General features: G+C 42.5%; 1 protein-coding gene across 2 annotated transcripts in view; it reads left to right on the forward strand.

Annotated features, from left to right (window-relative positions):
• Window positions 1-24,184, forward strand: part of ARHGAP31 (Rho GTPase activating protein 31) — a 123,323-nt gene that overhangs the window by 76,254 nt on the left and 22,885 nt on the right. For both annotated transcript variants that reach the window (XM_003893963.5, XM_031663034.1), the window contains 5 exons: window positions 11,066-11,148; window positions 12,143-12,250; window positions 12,935-13,077; window positions 19,656-19,854; window positions 22,684-22,808. In XM_003893963.5, coding sequence (XP_003894012.3) covers window positions 11,066-11,148; window positions 12,143-12,250; window positions 12,935-13,077; window positions 19,656-19,854; window positions 22,684-22,808 — 658 coding nt within the window. The remainder of the gene's footprint in view (window positions 1-11,065; window positions 11,149-12,142; window positions 12,251-12,934; window positions 13,078-19,655; window positions 19,855-22,683; window positions 22,809-24,184) is intronic.

Genomic DNA, 24,184 nt, shown 5'->3' on the forward strand with positions numbered 1-24,184 from the left:
TTGAGTATATGAAAGGTTCTTCAATTTGAAATGATATAGGAATAAATGAATGGTATTTCTTAAAAATGGGCTTGGGCTGTAAAAATATGTTTAGGAGTTTTCAGTGGTACAGGGAAATATTCAAATGATAATTGAAGAAAAACTAAACGCACAACTGTATATTAAGAAAGGATTAAAAGGAAAGATGTTCAAAAGACTAAAAGACTAACAGCTATTCATTTCAGTGCTGGGATTTCAGACAGTTTTTCCTTTTTCTTTAACTTTCATAATTTTGCCCACTATTAGTTTTTAGCAAACAACAACAACAACAAAAATCTTCTGGTTATATATACTTAAAGAATTTTAAAAAGGGAAAACAAAATCAAGAAATAGGGAGAGAAATGAAGATTTAAAAAAAAAAGAAAAAAATAGTCCAAAGCACATTAAAAAATGGGCATAAATGTTGACCTCTAGAGAAGTCAACATGTACCAGCTGGCATAGGTTAGGGGACCCCTTTCCTTTAGATCTAAGGCAGAAGGTAAAGAAGCCTCCAATCTGCATGGCTAAGTTGTAAATAATGGTATCCCCTACCCATGGAACCACAGAAGAGTCTTTCCTAGGAACCAAGAAGGAAGGTGTTGTGAGCTTCATGTGGGTCTGTCAGATTATAATCACTTTCACCATATGTAAGTATTTGGTCATTTTAAGAGTAATCCTATTTAATAATAGACACTATGAAAAATGAAGGAAAGTAAAAAGGAACCATCGGTCTGTCTTCTTAAAGACCAAAGAAAATTACAGTTAACATGTTGTCGATATTTCCTTCCATCTTTATTCTTTCCATAGTGTTTTTGCTGTGGTTTGTGTTTTGTTTTCCAAAATCAAAATAAAATTTTATTGCAAAAGTTAAAGTAATACAGAAACGTATAAAGGAGAAAGCATAAATCTCAAGTCACCTGAAATTCCATACCCCAGGCATATTTGCTATTAACAGATGGAACTATTAACTATATCTGTAGTAATAAATGTTAACAGATCTCACCACACATACACACATACACAAACACACACACACACACACTCTCACTTGTCAGTACTACATATTGCTGTTTGGGGATGCTTTTAATTCAACAGTGTGATCATCTTTGTGTGTTAAGAAATACAGGAAGACACTGTGTTTACAGCATTCTCTCATGTGTGCCATGATTTCTGAAACCAAGCTCCCACTAATGGACATTTAGCTTTTTCATTTCTCAAGACGTTCCTTTTATAAACATTATAATACACATCTTTTCACCTATATTTTTACACTATTTTTTATTTGTTTATATCCTTAGAGAAAAATCATTGAATTAGATTTGCTGTGTAAAAGGTTCTTGTTTAAAATGTTGTCACATATTGCCAGTCTGGCCTCCAGAAAGACAAGGAATGCTCTTTTCCCTGCAGACTTTCCAACCCTGGGTATTTCCAATTGGTTAAATTATTTGTCGACCTGAATTAACTAAAAATAATACCTTATTGTTGCTTTAATTTGTGTGTAAGACTTTATTGTTTTCAATAGAGTCGTAATCCTCTTATCAGTACGATATTACCATCTTTGAATATGACAGAATGGAATATCATTATGTTAATGAACTGAATCAGTCTAATTTCTATTAACTAATATCTCACTCTATTATAGTTGGGGGTAGATAGGAATTCTTTGTCTGGAAACTTTAGAAATACAATTTCTCCTTAGCTCTTGTCTACAGGCTCAGAATGAAACCCGTATTTATCTCTCCCCTCTCCTGTTCCCTGATATTGCTAATCATTCTGTTTTCTCACAGCAACTGAAAAATACCAAGGCAGCTTGTCAACCTGCCATCAGAGTTGAGGGAAATCTGACATTGTATTTAAACAGTTTATTTGACATTAAAAAACAGGGATGTTTTGTTATGACAACTAACTCTATATACATAGGACCTAGTGAAGGTAACTATGTTGGAGAATGTTGCATTTAATAGATTTCTTTGATCACAGATAATATAAGCAAACCCTCAGGGGTTTGGAAATAGCTCTGTTACATTGTCATACATTATCCCTATAGTTTACCCAAACCTACTTGCACAGCTAAAGTAGAATAATACCTTTTTTTAACTTTTATTTTAGGTTCAGGGTACGTGTTCAGGTTTGTTATATAGGTAAACTTGTGTCACGGGGGTTTGTTGTACAGATTATTTTGTCACCCAGATACTAAGCCTACTCCCAGTCAAGTAGTCCCCAGTATCTGTTGTTCCTCTCTTTGTGTCCATGTGTTCTCATCATTTAGCGCCCACTTATAAGTGAGAACATGCAGTATTTGGTTTTCTGTTCCTGCATTAGTTTGCTAAGGATGATGGCCCCTGGCTTCATCCATGTTCCTGCAAAGGACATAATCTGATTCTTTTTTATGGCTGCATAGTATTCCATGGTATATATGTACCATATTTTCTTTATCCAATCTGCCATTGTTGGGCATTTAGGTCGATTTCATGTCTTTGCTATTGCGAATAGCATTGCAGTGAACATACGTGTGCGTGTGTCTTATGGTAGAACAATTTATGTCCCTTTGGATAGATACCCAGTAGTGGGACTGCTGGGTCGAATAATAGTTCTGTTTTTAGCTCTTTGAGGAATTGCCACACTGCTTTCCACAATGGAAATTTTTTTACACTCCCAACAGTGTATAAGTGTTCTCTTTTCTCTGCAACCGCACCAGCATCTGTTATTTCTGACTTTTTTTTTTTTTTTTTTTTTTTTGAGACAGAGTCTCTCTCTCATCGCCCAGGCTAGAGTGCAGTGGTGTGATCTCAGCTCACTACCACCTCTGCCTCCTGGGTTCAAGCTATTTTCCTGCCTCAGCCTCTTGAGTAGCTGGGATTACAGGCACTCACCACTACGGCCGGCTAATTTTTGTACTTTTAGTAGAGACAGGGTTTCGCCATGTTAGCCAGGCTGGTCTCGAACTTCTGACCTCAGGTGATCCACCTGCCTTGACCTCCCAAAGTGCTGGGATTACTGGCATGAGCCACCATGCCCAGCCTATTTTTGACTTTTAGTAATAGCCATAGAAGAATATCTTGATGGAATGATGAGAGAATTAGAAAAAATATTAACGGACTAATAATATTAATAATGATAATAGTCATCATTAGTTGAGTGCTTACTATATGATAAACTCATGATAAATATTATTTCATTTAATTCTCAGAATAACCCTGTGAGGTAGGTTTTATTGTCTCCATTATACAGATCATTAAAATGTGGCTCAGAGTGACTCTTGCCTGGGGTGGTACAGCTAGTAGGTGGAGGTAAAGATTTAGTTCTGTCTCATAACTCCCACACTACTTAAAAGTAGAGTTAACGACACTTAATTAAGGCTCAGGTATTAAATAACTTAATATGAAATAAAATAATGAAGGAACAATGCCATAAACAGTGCTAGGAAAATTGGCTATCTATTGCAAAAGGAGGAAATCAAATTTCGTCTTTACCGTTTAGCAGATTTCAGGGTGGAGAAGGGCTTCCTAACTATAAAAGCAAAGGAAAAAAGTCACACACACACACAAAAAACTTAAAAACTCTACTACACGTAAACGATTTTTCTTTATAAAAATATATTAACAAAATTAAAAGGCAAATGACTAAATACAGGAACTATTTACATAAAGGTGACGGGGATTAATGTTCTTTAATTATAAGGAACCTATCAATAAAAAGAAGTAAAACACATAATACCTCACTAGACAAGTAAACAAAGGACCTTGATAGATAATTTATAAAAAAAGAAATTGAATTATTTAAAAAGTATTAATATATTATAATAATACAGTTGCACATTAAAAAATAATTTTTAATGTTACTATTTCACACTAGCAAGCCTATGATGAGACTGGCTTTTCTTTTTCTTTTTTTTTTTTGAGATAGAGTCTCACTCTGTGCCCAGGCTGGAGTGCAGTGGCGCGATCTCAGCTCACTGCAAGCTCCTCCTCCCGGGTTCACACCATTCTCCTGCCTCAGCCTCCTGAGTAGCTGGGATTACGTGCGCCCACCACCATGTCCAGCTAATTTTTGTGTTTTTAGTAGAGACGGGGTTTCACCATGTTGACCAGGCTGTTCTCAAACTCCTGACCTCAGGTGATCCACCTGCCTCGGCCTCCCAAAGTGCTGGGATTACAGGCGTGAGCCACCACGCCTGGCTGAGACTGGTTTTTTATAGTTTTCTGTTGGAAGTGTAAATTGGTTGGACATCCCCGAAAGTCATATGAAATTACTATCAAGAATACTAAAATGCTCATATTCTTTAATCCAGTAATTCTATTTCTAGGACTCCATTCTAGGGTGACAATCAGATCGGCACACAAATAATTGATGTACAAGTATGTCCATTGCAATATTACATATAATAGCAACATTTTGGAGAGTACCTGTCTAACAATGGGAGATGATTTAAATAAATGATAAATCTATTATTGTTCAAACTGTGTAGCCATGAAAAGTCACAGTTTTGAAGAATGTTTACTGACCATATGATATGGTTTGGAGGCTTGTCCCCTCTAAATCTCCTGGTGAAGTGTAATCCCTAATGTTGGAGGCAGTATCCTAGTGGGAGGTGACTGGATCATGGGGGTTGATCCCGCATGAATGGCATGAATAGCTTAGCCTCATCCCCTTGGTGATGAATGAGTTCTCGCTTAGTTAGTTCATGTGAGATCTGGTTAGAGTTTGGGACCTCCCACTTTGCTGTCTCGTGCTCACTCTCTCACCACGTGGCATCACCTGTTCTCCCTTGGCCTTCCACCGTGACTGTTGGCTTCCTGAGGCCCTCACCAGAAGCAGATACTGGAACCATGTTTATACAGCCTGCAGAACCGTGAACCAGTTCAACCTCTTTTCTATGTAAATTACCCAGTCTTAGGTATTCAATATGGTTTGGCTCTGTCCCCACCAAAACCTCATCTCGAATTGTAATCTCCACATGTCGAGGGAGGGACCTGGTGGGATTGGATCATGGGGGTGGTTTTCCTCCTGCTGTTCTCATGATAGTGAATGAGTTCTCACAAGATCTGATGGTTCAGAAGTGTGTGGCAGTTCCCCCTCAGCCCTCTCTCTCTCACTCCTGCTCCGCCGCGGTAAGGCCTGCTTGCTTCCCCTTCACCTTCTGCCATGATTATGTTTCCCAAGGCCTCCTAGCCATGCTTTCTGTGAAGCCTGTGGAACTGTGAGTCCATTAAACCTCTTTTCTTCAGAAATTACCCTGACTCAGGTAGTTCTTATGGCAATGTGAAAAAGGGCTAATACAGTATTCCTTCATAATGACACAAAAACAGACAAACACACCGTAATATCACGTTAAACAGGGAAGAAAGCAATATCTGTAACTAAATAGGAAATGAAGCCAGTGTTTATGTTCGGTGCTTGGAGGCCTGATCAAACTGCTGCTTTTGTTTTTTGTTTTGTTTTGTTTTTTGCTTCACCTGTAAGTAGGTTAGTAGTAGTTATTTCTGGGTGATGCGATAAAAGGGGATTTTTTATTTTCTACAGATTTCCTACTTTAATTTTAAGTACATGTATTAGTTTCCTGTTGTTGCTGTAACTAATTGCCATAAACTAGATGACTTAAACAACAGAAACCTACTCCCTCACAGTCCTGGAGGCCAGAAGTCTGAAATTGGCCTCACTGGGCTGAGGTTAAGGTCTCAGCAGGGCGTGCTCTCTCCAGAGGCTCTAGAGGAAAAGCTGTTCCTTGCCCTTCCCAGCTTCTGATCGCTGCTGACATTCCTTGGATTGTTGGTGCATCACTCTGTCTCTGCCTCCAGGGCCACATTGCCGTTTCTTCTTCTGTCTGTGTCAAATCTCCCTTTGCCCTGCTCCTACATAGACACCTGTGACTGCATTTAGGATGCAACCAGATAATCAAGGATAATGTCCCCACTCAACATCCTTAATTTAATCACATCTGCAAAGAGTCTTTTCCAAATAAGGTAACACTTACAGGTTCCAGTGACTAGGATTTGATATCTTCGGGAGCAGTTATTCAACCTGCTACATTTCATTTTTATCAGAAAATAACACCATTTATTTTAGGAAAAATTCAGTTTTGTTCAGATTGATCCAGCTAAAACTATTACACCCAAAATAGGAAAACTTTGTTGACATGAGATTTTTGGAGAAGGCCATTAAGAGAGGTGTTAAATTATGTATTTGCCTTTTTTTTTTTTTAATTAAACTTTTCACCTGTCAGAATGTATATTTAATTTATACCAAAATAGTATCTTTTTAAATTTTTTGAAATTTATTTATTTTTAGAGATGCACTCTTGCTCTGTTCGCAAAATGTGAAGTGCAGCGGTGTAATTATAACTCACTGCAACCTCAAACTCCAGGGCTCCAGCAACCCTCCTGCTTCAGCCTCTGGAGTAACTAGGGCTACAGGTGTGTGCATCAAGCCCTGCCTGAAATAATGTGTTTACCCGTCAGTCTCCCTAGGTTAAATTATAAGCTTCCCGAGGACAGGAATTGTGTTTATTTTATTTATTGCTGTGTTTCTCCGCTCCCTAGCTACTGGAAAATGTTGTAACTGTTACTTAGGAAATATTTACTGACAGATTTGTTGACTAGCAACTCTCATTTGAAATGTCCCTTAGGGCCAGGTTTGGTGGTTTATGACTGTAATCCCAGCACTTTGGGAGTCTGAGGCGGGCAGATCACTTGAGGTCAGGAGTTTGAGATCAGCCTGGCCAACGTGGTGAAACTGCATCTCTACTAAAAATACAAAAATTATTCGGGCATGGTAGTATGCGCCTGTAATCCCAGCTACTTGTGATGCTAAGGCAGGAGAATCGCTTGAACCTGGAAGGTGGAGGTTGCAGTGAGCCAGGATTGCGCCACTACACTCCAGCCTGGGTGACAGAGTGAGACTTCATCTCAAAAAAAAAAAAAAAAAAAAAGGCAATGTCACTTAGGGCAGACAACTAACACCTTGCAACAGGTAAAGTCAGGCTGGTTGTGAGCTCAAGATGGCTGCAAAGGGGAACAGTAGCCAATTGTCTTGGTTTGCCAGGGACTCTCCCTGTTTCAACACCGAAAATCTCATGTTCCAGGAAAACTGTCTTGGGCAAACCAGGACATTGGTCATCCTGCCGGGAGCCCAGAGTCAAAAGGAGCTGCCTCTGCAATGCTGGTGTTCATCACGATGGGGAATTAGCCTAGGATGCTGGTCTGGAAGTGTGGCCCAAATGTGGCTATTTAGCATTTTCAAGCACAAAGCAAAATACTGACTCATTCACTTAATCCTTCCATTCAACAGTGTTTATCGGGCATCTACTACATATATTTGGCAGGCACAGTTCTAGTTGTGGAGATTTAATGGTGAATAGAGCAGAGAAAATCCTAGTGCTTGTGAAACTTACATTTTAATGGAAGGGACAGATGATACACAATGTAAGACATAGACCCATAATGTGAACTGTTGATAAGTACTGTGAAGAAAAATAATGCAGGGCACAGGGGAGAGAATGATGGGGACTCTTCTTTTAGACAGGATAATCAGAGGTCTCTTTAGGAGGTGGCATTTGAACAGAGGCAAGGATGAAGTGAAGGAACAAATTGTGCAAGTATCTGGGAAAACAGGGTGCCAAGAAGAAGCAGCAGGTACAAAGGCTTTGGGGACAGCCGGGATACACTGGGCTTGCTTAGAGGACATGTGGAGGCCAGTGTGGCCTGTATGGAGCAAGGCAGGTGGAAATGATGAGAGACGGAACAGGGGAATTTGCAGAGGGACCAGCTCAGTTAGGAGTGCTTGCTTCCAAAGGTGTAACAAAGACGTAGCTATAAAGACTGCCCTGAAGGACACACAGTGGTTCCTCTGGAGTCTGTAGTTGGAAGGAAGGTTAACTTTCCTTGTACATTCCTTTGGATGCTTTCCTTTTTTTTTTTTAATTATGTGCATGAATTACTTTTTAAATTATGTGCGTAAATTACTTTTTAAAGGTCTAGTAAATAGCTTAAAATACCTTAAAATAATAAAAATGGTTTGATAATTTTAAAGTAATGAATAAAAAGTTAAAGTTGCAGCTGGGGTGCTGTTGGAAGGGAGAGCCTCAGACTGTGTTGGGCCACCCTGGTGACAGGGCTGCCTGGGCAGCAGGACTTGAGCTCAGGGACCATGGTCGCTTTGAGTAAACAGAAACCCAGAGTGAGGATCCTACCACAGAGGACAAGAGCGCAGCCTCTGCTAGCGTCCTCCAAGGGCAGGAAGCTGGCCTTATTGATACTGATTTGAAAAGAACAAATAGTCACAGATTCATCTTAGATCTTTTAAGATTTAACCATTAGCCATTTTGGCCTGACTAATGCTGAGTGAAATTCTCTTATAGGCAAAAAATTGGGGTAGGTAAAATTTCCACTCCCATCCCCCAATTGGCCAGCTATGGGTTCTGTGGTCCTAATGGGAGAACATAGAGAAGCTCAAAATAAGGTAGCAGTGGCCAGGCCCCTCCAGAAGGAAAACCTGGATTTAGAAAGCTTCCGGAGAGGTTTGGGGTAGGATGGGGAGAGGTTGCAAATAATGAAATAAATGCCAGTCCCAAATGGGACCTGCAGGCATCCGGGGATGAGCCTGCCCTGCCTCTTGAAGAACAAAGATGACTAACAGCTTCCTAAAATATTAAAGGAACTTTCCATGAGGGTTGTTAAATTGACCTACACCTTTATTCCCCAGACACATTTTTTAAAGGAGGGTGGGGTTAGTGGTACAACATATGTGAAGCATGAGTTGGGCTTTGCAGAGAGATGAAGAGAAGCTCCCCCTCCCGCGGCCCTGTGTGCACAGCAGAATGTGGGAGAGTCCACAGAGCATTCCAGCAGCCCTTCCCTCCCCCAGAGCTTCTCTCCCTCGGCTCCCCGTTGCAAGGTTCTCACTGCCTTGCGGAGCCAGGGTCCTCTCCACAATCATGTTTTCCAAATGACAGCCCCAGGGAAGAAAAGGGAGGTGTCAGGGTGCTTACCGGAGGCCCCATTCTTGCCCCTACCCTACACCCTGCGTATCTCACAAAGCGAGCATTGCGGCAGCGATGTTGCTTAGGCTGGGCCTGGTCTCAGGCTGGCAAACCCACCAGAAGACTGGAACGCCTATGACTGTAATCCTCCCAGTCCCACGTTTTTCCCCACTTCTGCTTCAAATGTGAGACCTCAAGATTTCCACACAGAGAAGTCGGATTGCCTTTAAAAATGGGTGGGCTTCTGTATGTTTGTTTTACTTCAATTAAATAAAAAAGATAAAAAAGAAAAAACTTGGTGGGCAAAGCCCTGACCTGCTGTCTCACACATACTGTGTGCCAGGCACTGTTTTGGACACAGGGATTCATCACGTTCCTGCACTCACAGAACTTATGTTCTAGCAAGGGAGACAGACAGTAAACAATAACTCCAATAACTAAGTGCATTTTGTAGTGTAATAGCAGTGAGTCCTGTGGGGAAAAAGTGGGAGGGATTGGGAGGCCCAGGCTGGAACAGAACCTCAGTGGTCTCCTCTAGGCTAAAACAGATCACACTCAGCTGGTGGGTCGTAGGAACTGAATATGCTGGTAAAATTAATTCCCTTCCACTTTTCTGTGCCTAAAACTTCTCATTACTGCGAGTGTGAAATTCAGTATTTACATGCAACAAGCACACGGCAGCTAAAGGTTGAACAGAGGTGAGCAACATAAGAAAACCATCACCTCGTTAGGATCTTATTTTGGGTTGTATGGCAAGGGGCAATATTTATCAAATTAATTAAGATATTCCATGATTGTACCTTTTGTTATGTATCAATCTAAAGCAAGTTTCCAGCACTGGGAGGAAATATAAGACTAAGTGATGTGTGCCTGTGAATTCATGATCTTAAAGCCCCTTTTAAGATACATCTTGATCTAGGTGGGTTACCCAGGTGTATACATATGAAGTAAACTCATGAAGCTATCGTTTAAGATCCACACATTTTTAATATACATAAATTATATCTCAGTGAAAAATAAAAGATAGCTGTGGTTACCATGGACCTTAGGCTGAGGCGCTGCTCAGATGCTGGCAGTTCGTGAGCACTCACACTGCAGTGGGAGGGGCCATGAGCACCGCAGGACAGATTCTCAGAACAGGGGTGCAGGGCTGGGACCAGGGGAATCTGCCCAGGGATGCCTGCATCGTGCAGCAACCCCCAGCAGGCAAGAGATGGACATGGGCCAGCCTGTAATCACGTTGCCTTTATTGCTATTCCTGCCTCTCCTTGAAGGCACTTGGGCTGATGGGGGAACAAAATACCCAGACAGCAAATAACTGGAGAGCAAGTCTGGGCAAGGCCACCAGGTTTCAGGGACTATCCCTGCCAAGAAAGGCACATCTTCCCTGCTTTCCGGCTTCTAGGACAGGCAGCAGCTGAGTCCTTGAGGTCATGGAGTAGTCGCGGGATAGGTAGGCAGTAGCTGTTTGCACCCACAAAGACAGCTGGCTGAGTGGACTTGGCACCACCCTGTCATCTCCATCTCATTCTGTATATGTCTCTTTTATTTATTTATTTACTTGCTTGTTATTCATTCATTCATTCATTCATTCATATTTTAGGGATGAGTTGCACTATGTCACTAGGCTAGATCCAAACTCTCGTGCTCAAGCAATCCTCCCACCTCAGCCTCCTGAGTAGCTGGGATAACAGGCATGTGCCACCATGCTGGGCCTGTCTCTATCTCTTTATCTCTCTGTGTGTAAGTCTCTGTGTCTCTCTACCCCCGAGACACACCCGAGATTCTACACATTCTTACCAGATGCCTAGCAACCATCTCAGGATACTCAGAGTCCCAGGCAGCCCACCGTCCCCTGTGCACACACGGTGAGGCTCTGCACACACATCCAGAACCGACAGAAACTGTCATGGGTTGGTGGTTTTCATAGTAAAGCGTGCCTCTTGAAAGGGTGATCTCTAGGCATGGTTGTGAGGCTGGAGTATGAGGGCTCAAGTGATCCCAGCGCATGCAGATGGCCGTCTCCACTCTCAGGCACTCACCAGGCTGCCTTGTGTTCTTCTCCACAGGAGGCAGTGTCGCATTGCCCTGAAGAAGGCCAACTGGCCCGAATCCAAAATGTTATCCAGGAGCTTCCTCCATCCCACTATAGGTAAGAATGGTTGGGGAAAGAAACGTGTGGCCTCTCAATGCAGTGTAATACCAAAGAGACAGGCTGGCATCATGGAAAGGAACCAATGTAGTGGACAGTAGCCAGTTTAGGCTTTCCCGAGGGCATTTTGAAGTGGGTGAACAGGTCACTGTTATCAAAGTGAGTTGGTGTCTGACCAGGGACATTGGCAGCAAGGAGCAGGCCGTCTCCAAATCACCTGCAGGACACCCCTTAGAACCCCTCAGGAAGTCATTCCGATGATGCATACTAGCCTCTTGGTGGCTTTCTTGGTTCATACCCAGATTTGTAGCATAACCAAATCTATGGCAACCAAGATAGCTTTTCAGCAGGGGTTGACTGTGGGCTCTTGAGCATTGGCTGATTGTTCTATTTGCTCGTTAGTACCATCCCTATCATCATCTCCCACCCTTTCATTTCATTCTCACAGTTTAGCCCCTAATTTTGCCACCTTTCCCAGTGTTCCCTATGCCTGCCCATCTTTTACAAGGGGGCAGATTTTGATGTGGTATAAGAAAGAACTTCCAATAAATGTTGTTTATCCATGAAATTAGCTCCCTGACAAGTACCAAGATCCCTGTAGCTGGGAGAATTTTTATTAAAACAAGCCTAGAGGAGAGCCTATTTCAAAACTGCTTGAAGCCATCCTACCCTGGTTGAAAAGAGGAACAAATGGCCACTAAGAGCCTCCGGGCTCTGAGGTGCTGTGATTCCCTGGTTCTGTCTCTGACTGGTGCTCCAGGGGCCTCTGCTTACATCTGACAAGATGGACCCCCTTCCCCACCCTGGGTCAGTGTGCCTAGGGCCAAGAAAATTACTTCTGGTCAATCTTGACATCTTCCCAATATTCCTTCCAAATTCATTAAGATAGAAATATTTAGAGTCTCTTAAATCCAAATTTAGAAATTATCTCCATATGTCAGGCTTCACACGGGCACTGAAGTTTCTTACTTTGTCAAAAAACAAACCATTCTAGGACCTTGGAATACCTGATTCGACACCTGGCCCATATCGCCTCCTTCAGCAGCAAGACCAACATGCACGCCCGGAACCTGGCCCTGGTGTGGGCGCCAAACCTCCTCAGGTAACCACTGTACCCTCCCCTTGTCACCACCCTGGGGGGCTCAGAGCAGCCCCCGATTGACATGAAGATTGAATTCTTCACATTGAAGCCCCTTTAAAACAAATCTGTGGCTTAAGTGGTCATTTATAACACATATAGAATTAAAGGTGATTTAGGCGATAATAGCCTAAGCTCTCTGTCTGCTAACTTGGAAACTCTGAGTTCTAAAGACATTTTTGGCTACAGCTACAATATGGCTGAACTTATGGGTCTGTATGTTACAATTTCTTGAAAAGGCCTTTATTGTTTTGGGGCGCACTGGCTTGTTTTGGTGGAGTCACAGCTGGCTACAACTTGAATCAGCTGCTTCATATGATTTAATAGATGAAGACCTGCTCCACAGAACAGGTAGGTGGGAGTGGAGAGGCATACCATGCAGGAAACGAAAGTCCATTTCTGTATGTGTACGGGATAGTGTTTATAGTATTGCAATGTAGAGTACCTGGTAACTGTTTCAAATTTGTTCAGTTTGTTGGGCTTCACAGCCTTTGGAGAGTTCCTTTAATTGGCCCTAAATAATTAAAATATTCTATAAACTGTATCAATTTAGGAGATGAGGCTTGTGCAAAAGGCCTACTGGCTCCCCTTGCTGCTTCAGGTGGTAAGGCAAACTCACTCACTGAATATGTTTCTTCCACACCGTAGGTCTAAAGAAATTGAAGCCACTGGTTGCAATGGAGATGCAGCTTTCCTTGCAGTCCGGGTCCAGCAGGTGGTGATTGAGTTCATACTGAATCATGTAGATCAAATCTTTAACAACGGTGCACCTGGGTCTCTGGAGAATGATGGTAAGGACTCCTGCTAGCATACACCCCACCAGCCTATCCTTCTTTCTTGCAACTAGTGGTGGGATTCAACAGAAAGTGAGGGCGGGCTTAGTTCTAGCTCTGAGTGTTGGCTGTGTGTATGCTGACTACTGCGTGTCAGTGTCTGAGGATCGTGCATATATACATCTGTATGTGTGAAGGGAAGCTATGGCGTGCTTGCATGTGGCTTTAGCATGTTTCTAATCAGTCATATACATGGCCTATCCTGTGAATGTGGTATGCTGAAATAGAACTAGAATAATGTTCTACTAGTTTTAGTGAGTTCTTAAACTCCAAGTTATTTTCTAAAAGAGGTACTGCCAGCATTCTTCTCCCTGACTGTTAGACTTCATCTTTACTTTCACTGTATTTCAGAAGACCCTTATGCCTTCACCTTGAAGTCTTAGAGGAACAAGTTAAGAGGCAGCGTGTTCATACTCACACATATATTCAGAACGCATTCTCTTCTCAATAATTTCTTGAATGCTTTGTTCTTCGCTGTGCCAGGCAGTAGGCATACAAAAATGAGTGTGTTTGTGGGCATCTTGTAATGAATATAATGAGCCCTAGGAGTGAATTAAACTCCCATGAACCCAGTTGGTAAAGACCAGAAATCTTGCTGACTAAGAAGCTTGGTACATGAGAGTGGTTTTCCAACATCAGTGTAAATCAAAATTACCTGATGAGTTTGTTAAACCAAGGTTACTGGACCTCATCCCCAGAGTTTCTGGTTTAATATGTTTGGAGTGTGGCTGATAATTTGCATTTCTAACAAGTTTTCAGGTGATACTGATGCTGCTGTTCAGGTCCACACTTGGAGAATCACTGGTGCATAAAAAAAATATCTGCAATATATTTTTTAGCTGATCAAAGAACTCCTTTCCAGTTTGTCCAATATTTTGGAAAAACCAGTTTTCAGAATAATCAGTTGCAATTAGTATCAAATTTTGATTCCTGGTATAACTGTTCCTATCCCTACCCTGTCCTCTATGTAGTTTATGACCATTTAAAAAATTATTTTATCTACATAACATAAAATTCATCATTTTAACCATGTTAATGTGTAAAATTCTGTGGTTCTTAATGTAGTCACAGAATTGTACAACCATTACTACTGCCTAATGCCATACTATTTTCATCAGTCCATAAAGAAACCTGTCTTAATCCGTTTTGTTCTGCTATAACAGAACACCATAGACTGGGTAATTTGCAATGAAAAGGAATTTATTTTTCATGGTTCCAGAGGCCGGGAAGTCCAGAATCAAGGGGCTAGCATCTGGTGAGGGCCTTACCTTCTTGCTGCGTCCTCCTATGGTAGAAGATGGAAAGTCAAGAGAGTGTGAGAGAGGGGGCTGAACTTGGTTTTATAACAAACCCACTCCTACAAGAAGGAACCCACTCCTGCAAAATGACATTAATCCATTTAGAAGGGCAGATCCCTCATGACCTAATCACCTCATAAAGGTCCCACGTCACAACAGTGTTGCATTGGGGATCAAGTTCCCAACACATGAAATTTGGGGAACACATTCAAACCATAACAAACCCCATACCCATTTAGCAATCACTTCACATGTTCCTCTCCCCACAGGCCCTGGCAACCACTAGTCTACTTTCTGTTTGTATGGATTTGCCTTTTCTGGACATTTCATATCAATGGAATCATGCAATATATGGTCTTTTGTGACTTTTTTTTTTTTTTTTTTTTTTGGATGCAGTCTCACTCTGTTGCCCAGGCTGGAGTGCAGTGGCATGATCTTGGCTTACTGCAACCTCTGCCTCCCAGGTTCAAGCCATTCTCCTGCCTCAACCTCCTGAGTAGCTGGGATTACAGGTGCCCAGCACCACACCTGGCTAATTTTTTTTGTATTTGTAGTAGGGAAGGGATTTTACCATGTTGGCCAGGCTGGCCTCAAACTCCTGACCTCAAGGGATCTGCCTGCCGTGGCCTCCCAAAGTGCTAGGATTGCAGGTGTGAGCCACTGCGCCTAGCCGACTGTTTTTGGTTTTTTTTTTTTTCTTAGCATATGTTTTCAAGGTTTACCCATGTTGTTGTATATATCAGTACTTCATTCCTTCTTATGGCTGAATAATATTCTGTTGTATAGATATACCACATTTTTATCCATCCCTTAGTTTGGGTTGTTTCTGCTTTTTATGATTATGTATAATGCTGCTGTGAACATTCACGTACACGTTTTTGTTTGAATATATATTTTCAATTCTTTTTATTATATATGTCGGAGTGGCTGGCCTTTCTTTTTTATTTCAACTCTCCAGTTATAGATTTTTTCTTTTAAACTATATAAAAACCTTTTTGAAAGTAAAAGAGAAGTAATATGCATACATTTATTCATTCACCCTTTTGAGCCTACAAAAAAATTTACTGGGGATTTACTCTACAGCAGGAACTGTTGTAGGTTTTCCACATGCAGCATTTCACTGATTTATTACAGCAAACATGATAAAGTCGTTATCAACCTTATTTTATACATGAAGAACAGAGAACCAGAATAGCTTACTTAGTAACTTCCCAGAGCCACCTAGCGAGTAACTTGCTGCATGGGGACTGCTGAACCCAAATCTTTTAGCCCATGCTCTTTCCTTAACTCTATTCTGCCTCTATGAGGAAAAGAATATGAAAATGGATAAATCATTGTGGAGAACTAGGCCTTTTGGGAAATATTCTTCTGGACAGCAAATCCCATCCATAACTGTTAATGTTAAGGCTCGTCCTAATTCCAACCTGAAAATGCCTTTTCTCTTTATGGCTATTGCCTTAACCATCTTTTTGTCCTGCATATTAAAATCCAGTTTTCTCTTTAGCCTTTAACTCTGATTGCCTGCAGTGCTCATTGTTCACATACATTTCATTTAAAGTTTCTTATTATAAATTCTTACTGACTTTGGTAAAGTGCCATACTTAATATTTATACAAAATGGAATTTTATTCCCTATTCCTTGGAATTTTAGGTTTGGACAGAGTTCTGCTTCAAACTGAAAAGATTTTAGAAGTTGTCTTAGTCCATTTGGGCTGCCATAAATAAAATACCATGAACTGGTTAGCTTATAAGCAATAAACATATTTCTCTCACTTCTGAAGGCTGGGAAGTTCAAGATCCAGGGACCGGTAGATTCAGTGTCTGGTAAGGGCCCATTCCCCACAGTCGGCACCTTCTCACTGTGTTCTCAATGGGGAAAGGTGAAACAAGCTCCCTTGGGCCTCTTTGGTAAGATCACTAATCCCACTCATTAGGGCTCCACCCTCATGACCTAAAGGCCTAAAGGCCTCACCTCTTAAAGGCCTCACCTCTTAATTCTGTTGCTTTGGGGATTCTATTTTAACATATGAATTTTGAGGGGACAGAAACATTCACAGCATAGAAGAAGGCATTGAATCCAGTAATTTTATTTGATAGATGAGAACACTGAGGCCAAAGAGATTGTGATATCTCTAATATTCACTGAAAAATAAATGTGTATTGAATATCTCCTATGAACTAGGTGCTGTTCTAGACACTGGAGACACATCAGTGCACAAAATGACAGAGACCCTCTCCGGCATAGAACTATGGTCTGGTTGGGAAGACAAGCAATATATACCTTTACAAATAAATATATTATCACTTCAAAGACAATAAATACCAAGAAGAAAACACAGCAGAGTAAGGCAATAGTCAGTGACTTGGGGGTATGATTTTGGGACAGAGTGGTCATGGTTTCTAAAGAAGTGATCTTTGAACTGAGACCCGAGACATGGGGAACCAGGCATGTGAGGATCTATGAGCAAATCCTCCAAAGACAGAGAACAGAGGTTGTAAAAGCTGTGAGGCAGAAAACTTGCGGTGTTGCAGAACATTGGCCAATGTGGCTGGAACCAATGTGGCCTTCAAAGTGGGGTGCCCCACTCTGATGGGTACCAAAGACCAAAGTAATGAGTTATGGGTGTTGGGAGAAACTGTTCGAATTTCTTTTTTCCGTTTATTTTTGTCTTATACTGTGTAATTTCTATTATTTTTTATATGTTTGCTATTACACATGACGCAAACACAGTGCGCAAACACAGTGGCATATGTGTGTATATATAATAGGTATATGTATAATTTATATATATATGTATATGTATACATTTTTAAATGTTTACTATATTTTTGTAGACTACTGGGCCAGTGGGCAAACAGGAAAGGGGAAGCAGATGAAAGATCCATTTAGGTCATGTGAAGGGATGGGTTTGTTCTGTGTCTTGGGAAAGCATTGGAGGGTTTTGAGCAGGCCAGTGCAGGATCTAAGACTTCCAGCTGCTGTGTGGAGGAGAGGCTGAGAGGCTGGAAGCAGGGAGACCAGTTGAGAAGCTATGGCAAAAGCAGTGGGAAATCATGGCAGCCTGTAGCAGTGGGAAGGAGGAAAGTGGCTGGGTTCCGGATGTATTTTGGAGGTAGAGTTACAAGCCTTGCTTATAGGCTGTATATGGAAGGAGAGATGCATTAAGGAAATGAATAAATAAAAAATAACAACCCCCCAGGCTTTAGCTTAGGCACTGGGTGGTCCGTGGTGCCACCTACTGACACAGAGAAGATGAGAGGAGGTACTAGAGTAGAGCAGAGGAGCACAGATCACAAGCTCTGTTACAAAATGTAAAGTTAGAAATGGCTAAGCAGAGGCCAGGCGCGGTGGCTCATGCCTGTAATCCCAGCGTTTTGGGAGGCTGAAGCAGGCAAATCACTTGAGGTCAGGAGTTCGAGACCAGCCTGGCCAACATGGAGAAACCGCATTACTATTTTAGAAAATGCAAAAAATTAGCTGGGCATGGTGGTGGGTGCCTGTAATCCCAGCTGCTCAGGGGGCTGAGGCAAGAGAATCACTTGAACCCAGGAGTCAGAGGTTGTAGTGAGCCGAGATTGCACCACTGCAGTCCAACCTGGATGACAGATTGAGACTCCATTTCAAAAAACAGAAAATGAAAACCAAAATCTTAGCTAACACACACACACACAAACATCTAAGCAGAGATGCTGAACGGGCCTTAGTCCTAGGAGCCTGGAGCTGAGGGGAGAGGTGGGCACTAAACTTGGTCTTCTGCAGTTTATGTTCTTCCCATTGTTGCAGTTGCTCCCAGAGTGAGTTAATGTATGCATTTATTTTTATGTATTTTTAAGCAAATACATAATCATGAGTAATAAAGAATATGTGAGAGTCTTTGAACAAATACTGAAAGTAGATTAAATTTAAATATTTTACCCCTCTTTGGATTGGGTCAAAAGACTGCACTAAAGCCAGAAAGTTTACTGAAAAGTTTTCAGGATCCCAGGCTGTATTTAACAGTAGTCCTACTGAATGAGTGCCATGCTAGTCCTCCCCAGAAACACCCCATTGTCACATAACAGTTGTCTCCATTTTCCATGAGGCCCTTTTTCAATAGTTTTACTTCTCCCCACCCACAGAGGGTCATGCGCTGCAAAGAGAAATAGTGCCATCAATATGCTTTCTGAAAATACAGTGAGTCTTCCACCAAAAGTGATTTCAATTGATCTAAATTATCCTTGAGTCTCTTTACTACTTCAGAAGTCATAGAAAACTGGCAAGGTCACCAAAAGCTAAATAGAAGCACACTCAGACTATTTTTTAACTTAGATCAGCTTCACAACCTCAGCACTATTGATATTTAGTGCTGGATGATTCCTACTGTGGGGCACTGCTCTGTGCATTGCAGGACGTTTAACAGCATCCCTGGCCTTTGCCTACTAGATACCAGTAGCACTCCCACACACATTGATGACCATCAAAAATATCTCCAGACATTGCCAGATGTCCCTGAGTGGGGAGGGGAGTGGTACACAAAATCACCTCAAGGTGAGAACCACTGACTTGGAGAAAAGAGAATCCTGTGCGTCAGTGATTGTCATCATCGCTTCCATTCCTTAAAAAAAATGCCATAGAATAGGAAAGGATCCGCTACATACACTAAAATACAACTGGGTAGTGAGTAAGAAAACCACAGGGCATAGTATAGGCTGTATCTTCCTGTGGCAGGGATATAAGCCTAGATGATCTGGGAAAGTAGAGGTTCTAACCTGAAATGGCCTTGGAGCATGTGCTCTCCAGCTGTGGGGAGGAGAGGCAGCCTCCTGTCCTACTCTGGCCGTTAGGCTACCTCCGTGGCTGGACAGACATTCCCACCTGGCTGAAGCATGAGGCAGAGGCAGAGTTTTCAGGAGTAAAGACTCGTTGTTGTCACTCTGGCTCACAATGAGTGTTCAGTAAATGCTTGTTATAGGCATGAATGAATGAATGAACGAATAAGTGAATGGTCCCTCTCTGAAAAGTATGGAAGGTGCAGCTACCTCCTGAAGCCCCTGTTTGTCCTCTGGCAAGTCTGGCCAGGAGAGTCATCAGTTTCCTGTGTGCAGCCTCAGCCCCAGGCCCCACCATGCCCAAGAGAAGCCAGGGTGGCACTCAGCCCCCATCATGGGATCAGGAATGGAGGGACTGTGGATGGGGAGTCTGGATGGATGTGATGAACAGGCCTCCTCCAACACTGAGCTCTTCTGTTGCCTTTACAGCAAACCGGCCTATCATGAAGAGCCTGACCTTGCCAGCCCTCTCCCTGCCCATGAAGCTGGTGAGCCTTGAGGAAGCTCAGGCCCGCAGCCTGGCCACTAACCATCCTGCTCGCAAGGAAAGGAGGGAGAACAGCCTGCCTGAGATTGTCCCTCCCATGGGCACCCTCTTCCACACCGTCCTTGAGTTACCAGACAACAAGTAAGTGGCACTCTTTTAAAAAAATTCTAGGAGATGTGTGGTTGAAGAGGAAAGAGGAGGAGAGGTATACAGTCTCAGGATCAAGATGGCGGTGTGGGTTGGAGGTACCATCTGGGTTGGGGTTTAAGGAAACATTCCAGAAGAGAGGGGAGCTGTCTCTACAACTCTCTCACCAGCGGTTGATGCCTTTATGCATACACTGCCCCAAAGTTAACAAGACCCCCGATCTCCCATTGATCAAGCACCATGCTGGGACAGTGTTAGAGGGGTCACATCATAAGTCATGACTGAAATTCCTGACTTTTTAGTATGGATAAATCAGGCTTGGTGTTTACAAAATAAAGTTTACTAAAAACAAAAATTTGACCCCCTCCCCTGACCCTCCATCCCCACGTGACAATACAAAAGGCATAGGGTTGAGTGTTCTGATAGAGGACACCTTGACAAATAGTGTCATTCTAGGCTGATAGCTCTGGGTGAGCAGCACTTGGGGACGTGCAAACCTGGCATCCTTGTCAGAGCCTGTCAGAGCCCTCCCTCATCTCCAAAACAAATAAAGCATTGTTTTCATTGGTAGAATATTTTCTTTCCTCATTTCTCCCTGTCACTTCCTCTGTTGCCACCTGGGTCTCTACCCACCCCCTCACTCGTACCCCATGGTAGAAAGAAGCAGGGTTTGAACAGGAGTCCTAAATTCTAAGCAGATTGTAGGTGGAGGGGCTGAAAGGCAACCTTTCCATTGAAGGTGTCATCCCCACTGTTCGGTCAGTGAAAAGAGGTATGAAAGCAGGCACCTCTTGCACAGGCTGCCACCTTGCACAACTCAGAGATGCCAGTCATGCTGCATGCTATAGGAATGACATATCTGGAACTCATCTGGTGAGAAACCCATCTGTGTGCTGGAAAGTATATGGGTTGTGGTTTCTTGAGACTGAGCTCCACTGCTCCTTTCCCTATGTCCCTGGAGAATAAGTCTCATTTCTCCCTGATCCTCCAGAGATCAGGAAGAATACCCTGGAAAGACCATCAAATGCATTTTCTTTGTGCTTTAAACCACACCTGGGGTGCACCATACCCAAAGGTATGCTACCCTATAAAATATTTCCCAAGGATAAAAGCTTGACAAAATGCAGGCCAAGTCCAAAGGAAACCACCAAGCACTGCAAAGCTATCTCAGATGGATCATAAAAACATCCTGGGTCCAGGTACAATGACTCACTCCTGTAATCCCAGCACTTTGGGAGGCTAAGGTGGGAGGATCATTTGAGCCCAGGAGTTTGAGACCAGTCTGGGCAACATGGTGAAACCCAGTCTTTTTTTTTTTTTTTTTTTTGAGACGGAGTCTCGCTCTGTCACCCAGGCTGGAGTGCAGTGGCCAGATCTCAACTCACTGCAAGCTCCGCCTCCCGGGTTTACGCCATTCTCCTGCCTCAGCCTCCCGAGTAGCTGGGACTACAGGCACCTGCCACCTCACCCGGCTAGTTTTTTGTATTTTTTAGTAGAGACAGGGTTTCATCATGTTAGCCAAGATGGTCTCGATCTCCTGACCTTGTGATCCGCCCGTCTCGGCCTCCCAAAGTGCTGGGATTACAGGCTTGAGCCACCGCGCCCAGCGGAAACCCAGTCTTTACAAAAAATAAAAATATCAGCCGGGTGTGGTGGCATGTGCCTGTAGTCCCAGTTACTCGGGAGGCCGAGGCAGGAGGATTGCTTGAGCCCAAGAGGTCAAGACTGCAGTAAGTCTTGTTTGCACCACCGAACTCCAGCCTGGGTAACAGAGCGAGATCCTGTCTCAAAAACAACAACAACAACATCAACAGCAACAAACATGGTGGGCTTGAGATCTGGATGTTCCGTGAGAGCCCTGCAGAGAATAGGTCCCTTGTGGAACTCACAGATTGCAGGTTTTCATCCTGAAACTTTATACATTCCAATGGCTGGGCAGAGCCACAGCAGGGCGAGGCCTCCATGATGACCCCTGGGGTGCCAGGCTCTCTCGACCCAGCCTAGTGATCCCCTTTGCCCATCTCACCAAAGCAGCCTGGTGTGAGGCTAAGCCAGAGACATACTAACTACCCTCTGCATTTCTCTGTAGTGATCATTGACCACACCCTGCAGGGTGCTACTCTCCTCAGCCTCACCAGGCCAGACTCTTTTCCAGGTCGACTTTCTCATCCAACCCTTTTCAGTCCATGAAAGTCTTCACCAGCCCTCTCTTTGCCTGTGGATGTCCCAGCAGTGTGGTTATAGTGCCGGAGCCTAACAGGACTCAGGTCCATATGGTCTTCAGTGCTTCATCCTGCATAAAAACTGGCCATGTGTGGTGGGTGGCCCAGTCCTGTCATCCCAGAACTTGGGAGGCTGAAGTGAGAGGATGGCTTGAGGCCAAGTGTTTAAGACCAGCCTGGGCAAGATAGTGAGACCCCCATCTCTATAAATGAATAAATGAATGAAATGAATGAATGGTGTCTTTGAAATTCCAGAACAAAAGTGCTTATCAGAATTCCCAGAATTGCGTGTTTGCTTGTGACTGCTGAGATTCCCACCGATCCTTGCCTCTGTTTGCCCCCACCTCTGCCTTTAATATCACACTTTACCTCTTGCCCTGGGAAATACAGTTTGCTGTGACTCATGAAAGCCTTGCTTGGTCACCTGGGGCATCTCTAGACAAGGTAAGAATCAAGTTTACCTTGGATTTTAGAGGGAAATTTCCTGAAATATCAGAGCCATTCATAACTAAGGACATAAATGGAATATTTGGTCTCAATTTAAAAGTCCCCTTGAAATGACTAGTTAACAAACTAACCCCTTATGCCTTGGTTCTTTTAGGCGAAAGCTCTCCAGTAAATCAAAGAAGTGGAAATCAATATTTAACCTGGGACGTTCTGGATCGGACTCCAAATCAAAACTGAGTAGAAATGGGAGTGTATTTGTGAGAGGACAGAGGCTCTCGGGTAAGAATCAACAGTAATTGTTTTATGATACAAATATTAGTTTCCTAGCTCTGCTTATTAAGTCTTGGTTTGATCTTATCAAACACACTAACTCTGAAAGAGAAACTTATAAATTAACTGGGGGAAGAGGAGTCTTTTTAAAAAAAGTTTTAGACTTATCAAAAAAATTGCAAAAATACTACACAGAGAACCTGTATACCCTTCATGCAGCTTCTCCCGATGTTAACATCTTATATAAGTTATCAAAGCCAAACATTAATATTGATACAATACTCCTAATGAATTTGCAGATCTTATTCATATTTGGCCAGCTGTCCCACTACTGTTCTTTTTCTGGTCTAGGATCCAATCCAGGATCTCACACTGCATTTGGTTGTCATGTCTCCTTAACCTCTGCCAATCTAGAACAATTACTCCATCTTTTTGACCGTGATAACTTGGAAGAGTACTGACCGTTTATTTAGTAGAATCTACTTCAGGGAGAGTTTGTCCAGTGTTTTCTCGTGGTTAGACTGAGGTTAGGAATTTTTGCAGAAAGCCTGCAGAAGTGACCCTGTGCCTGACTCAGTGTGTCATATTAGGAGGCACATGATGTCAGTATCTTATTGCGTGTGAAGAGAACTGTGATCCCTTGGTTAAACTGCTCTTTGTCATGAATTTTAGGATCCTCTAATGGTTCTTGGATGTAACAGTTATTCCTATGGCATTGCTAAATGATGATTTTCTATTAACTGGAATTCTGCTGAAAAGACCTGTCCCTTTTCCCCCAGGGTCGTGATTTTTAAAGAAGGATGCTACCCCATGGGACTTATTTCTGAGTATTGAATAGAAATTGATACAGGAAGGAAATGAGGGAACCATATATAGTGGGGAATTTAACCAATGCAGCTAAATATGATGTCAGGAAACAGAAGACCAAGGAAATTTTTCATAATGATCTTTAGTGTTATAGATTGAAAGTATGATAAAAATGGAGGCAATAGTTATGAAACCAAGGTGTAAAAGAGAAATGTACAAATGCGATGAGCAAACTTTGACTGGATTCTGGTTAAAAAAAAAAAAAAAAAAAAAGAGCTGACCGAGCACAGTGTTTCATGCCTCTAATCCCAACACATGGGAGGCTGAGGTGGGCGGATCACTTGAGCCCAGGAGTTCGAGACCAGCCTGAGGAACATGGCAAAACCACATTTCTAAAAAACAAAAACAAAAAACCTACAAAAGACAATTTGGGGCCAAAGAGGGAAAATGTGGATATAGACTGGATATTAAATGATATTAAGGAATTATAAATTTTCATAGTGTGCTAATGGTTCTTAGGAGACATATGCTAAAATTAAAGTATTCAGGGATGAAGCAGCAAAATATTGACACTTTCA

This window comes from Papio anubis, chromosome 2 (assembly GCF_008728515.1).
Source record: "Papio anubis isolate 15944 chromosome 2, Panubis1.0, whole genome shotgun sequence".
In the NCBI taxonomy this organism is placed as follows: Eukaryota; Metazoa; Chordata; class Mammalia; order Primates; family Cercopithecidae; genus Papio; species Papio anubis.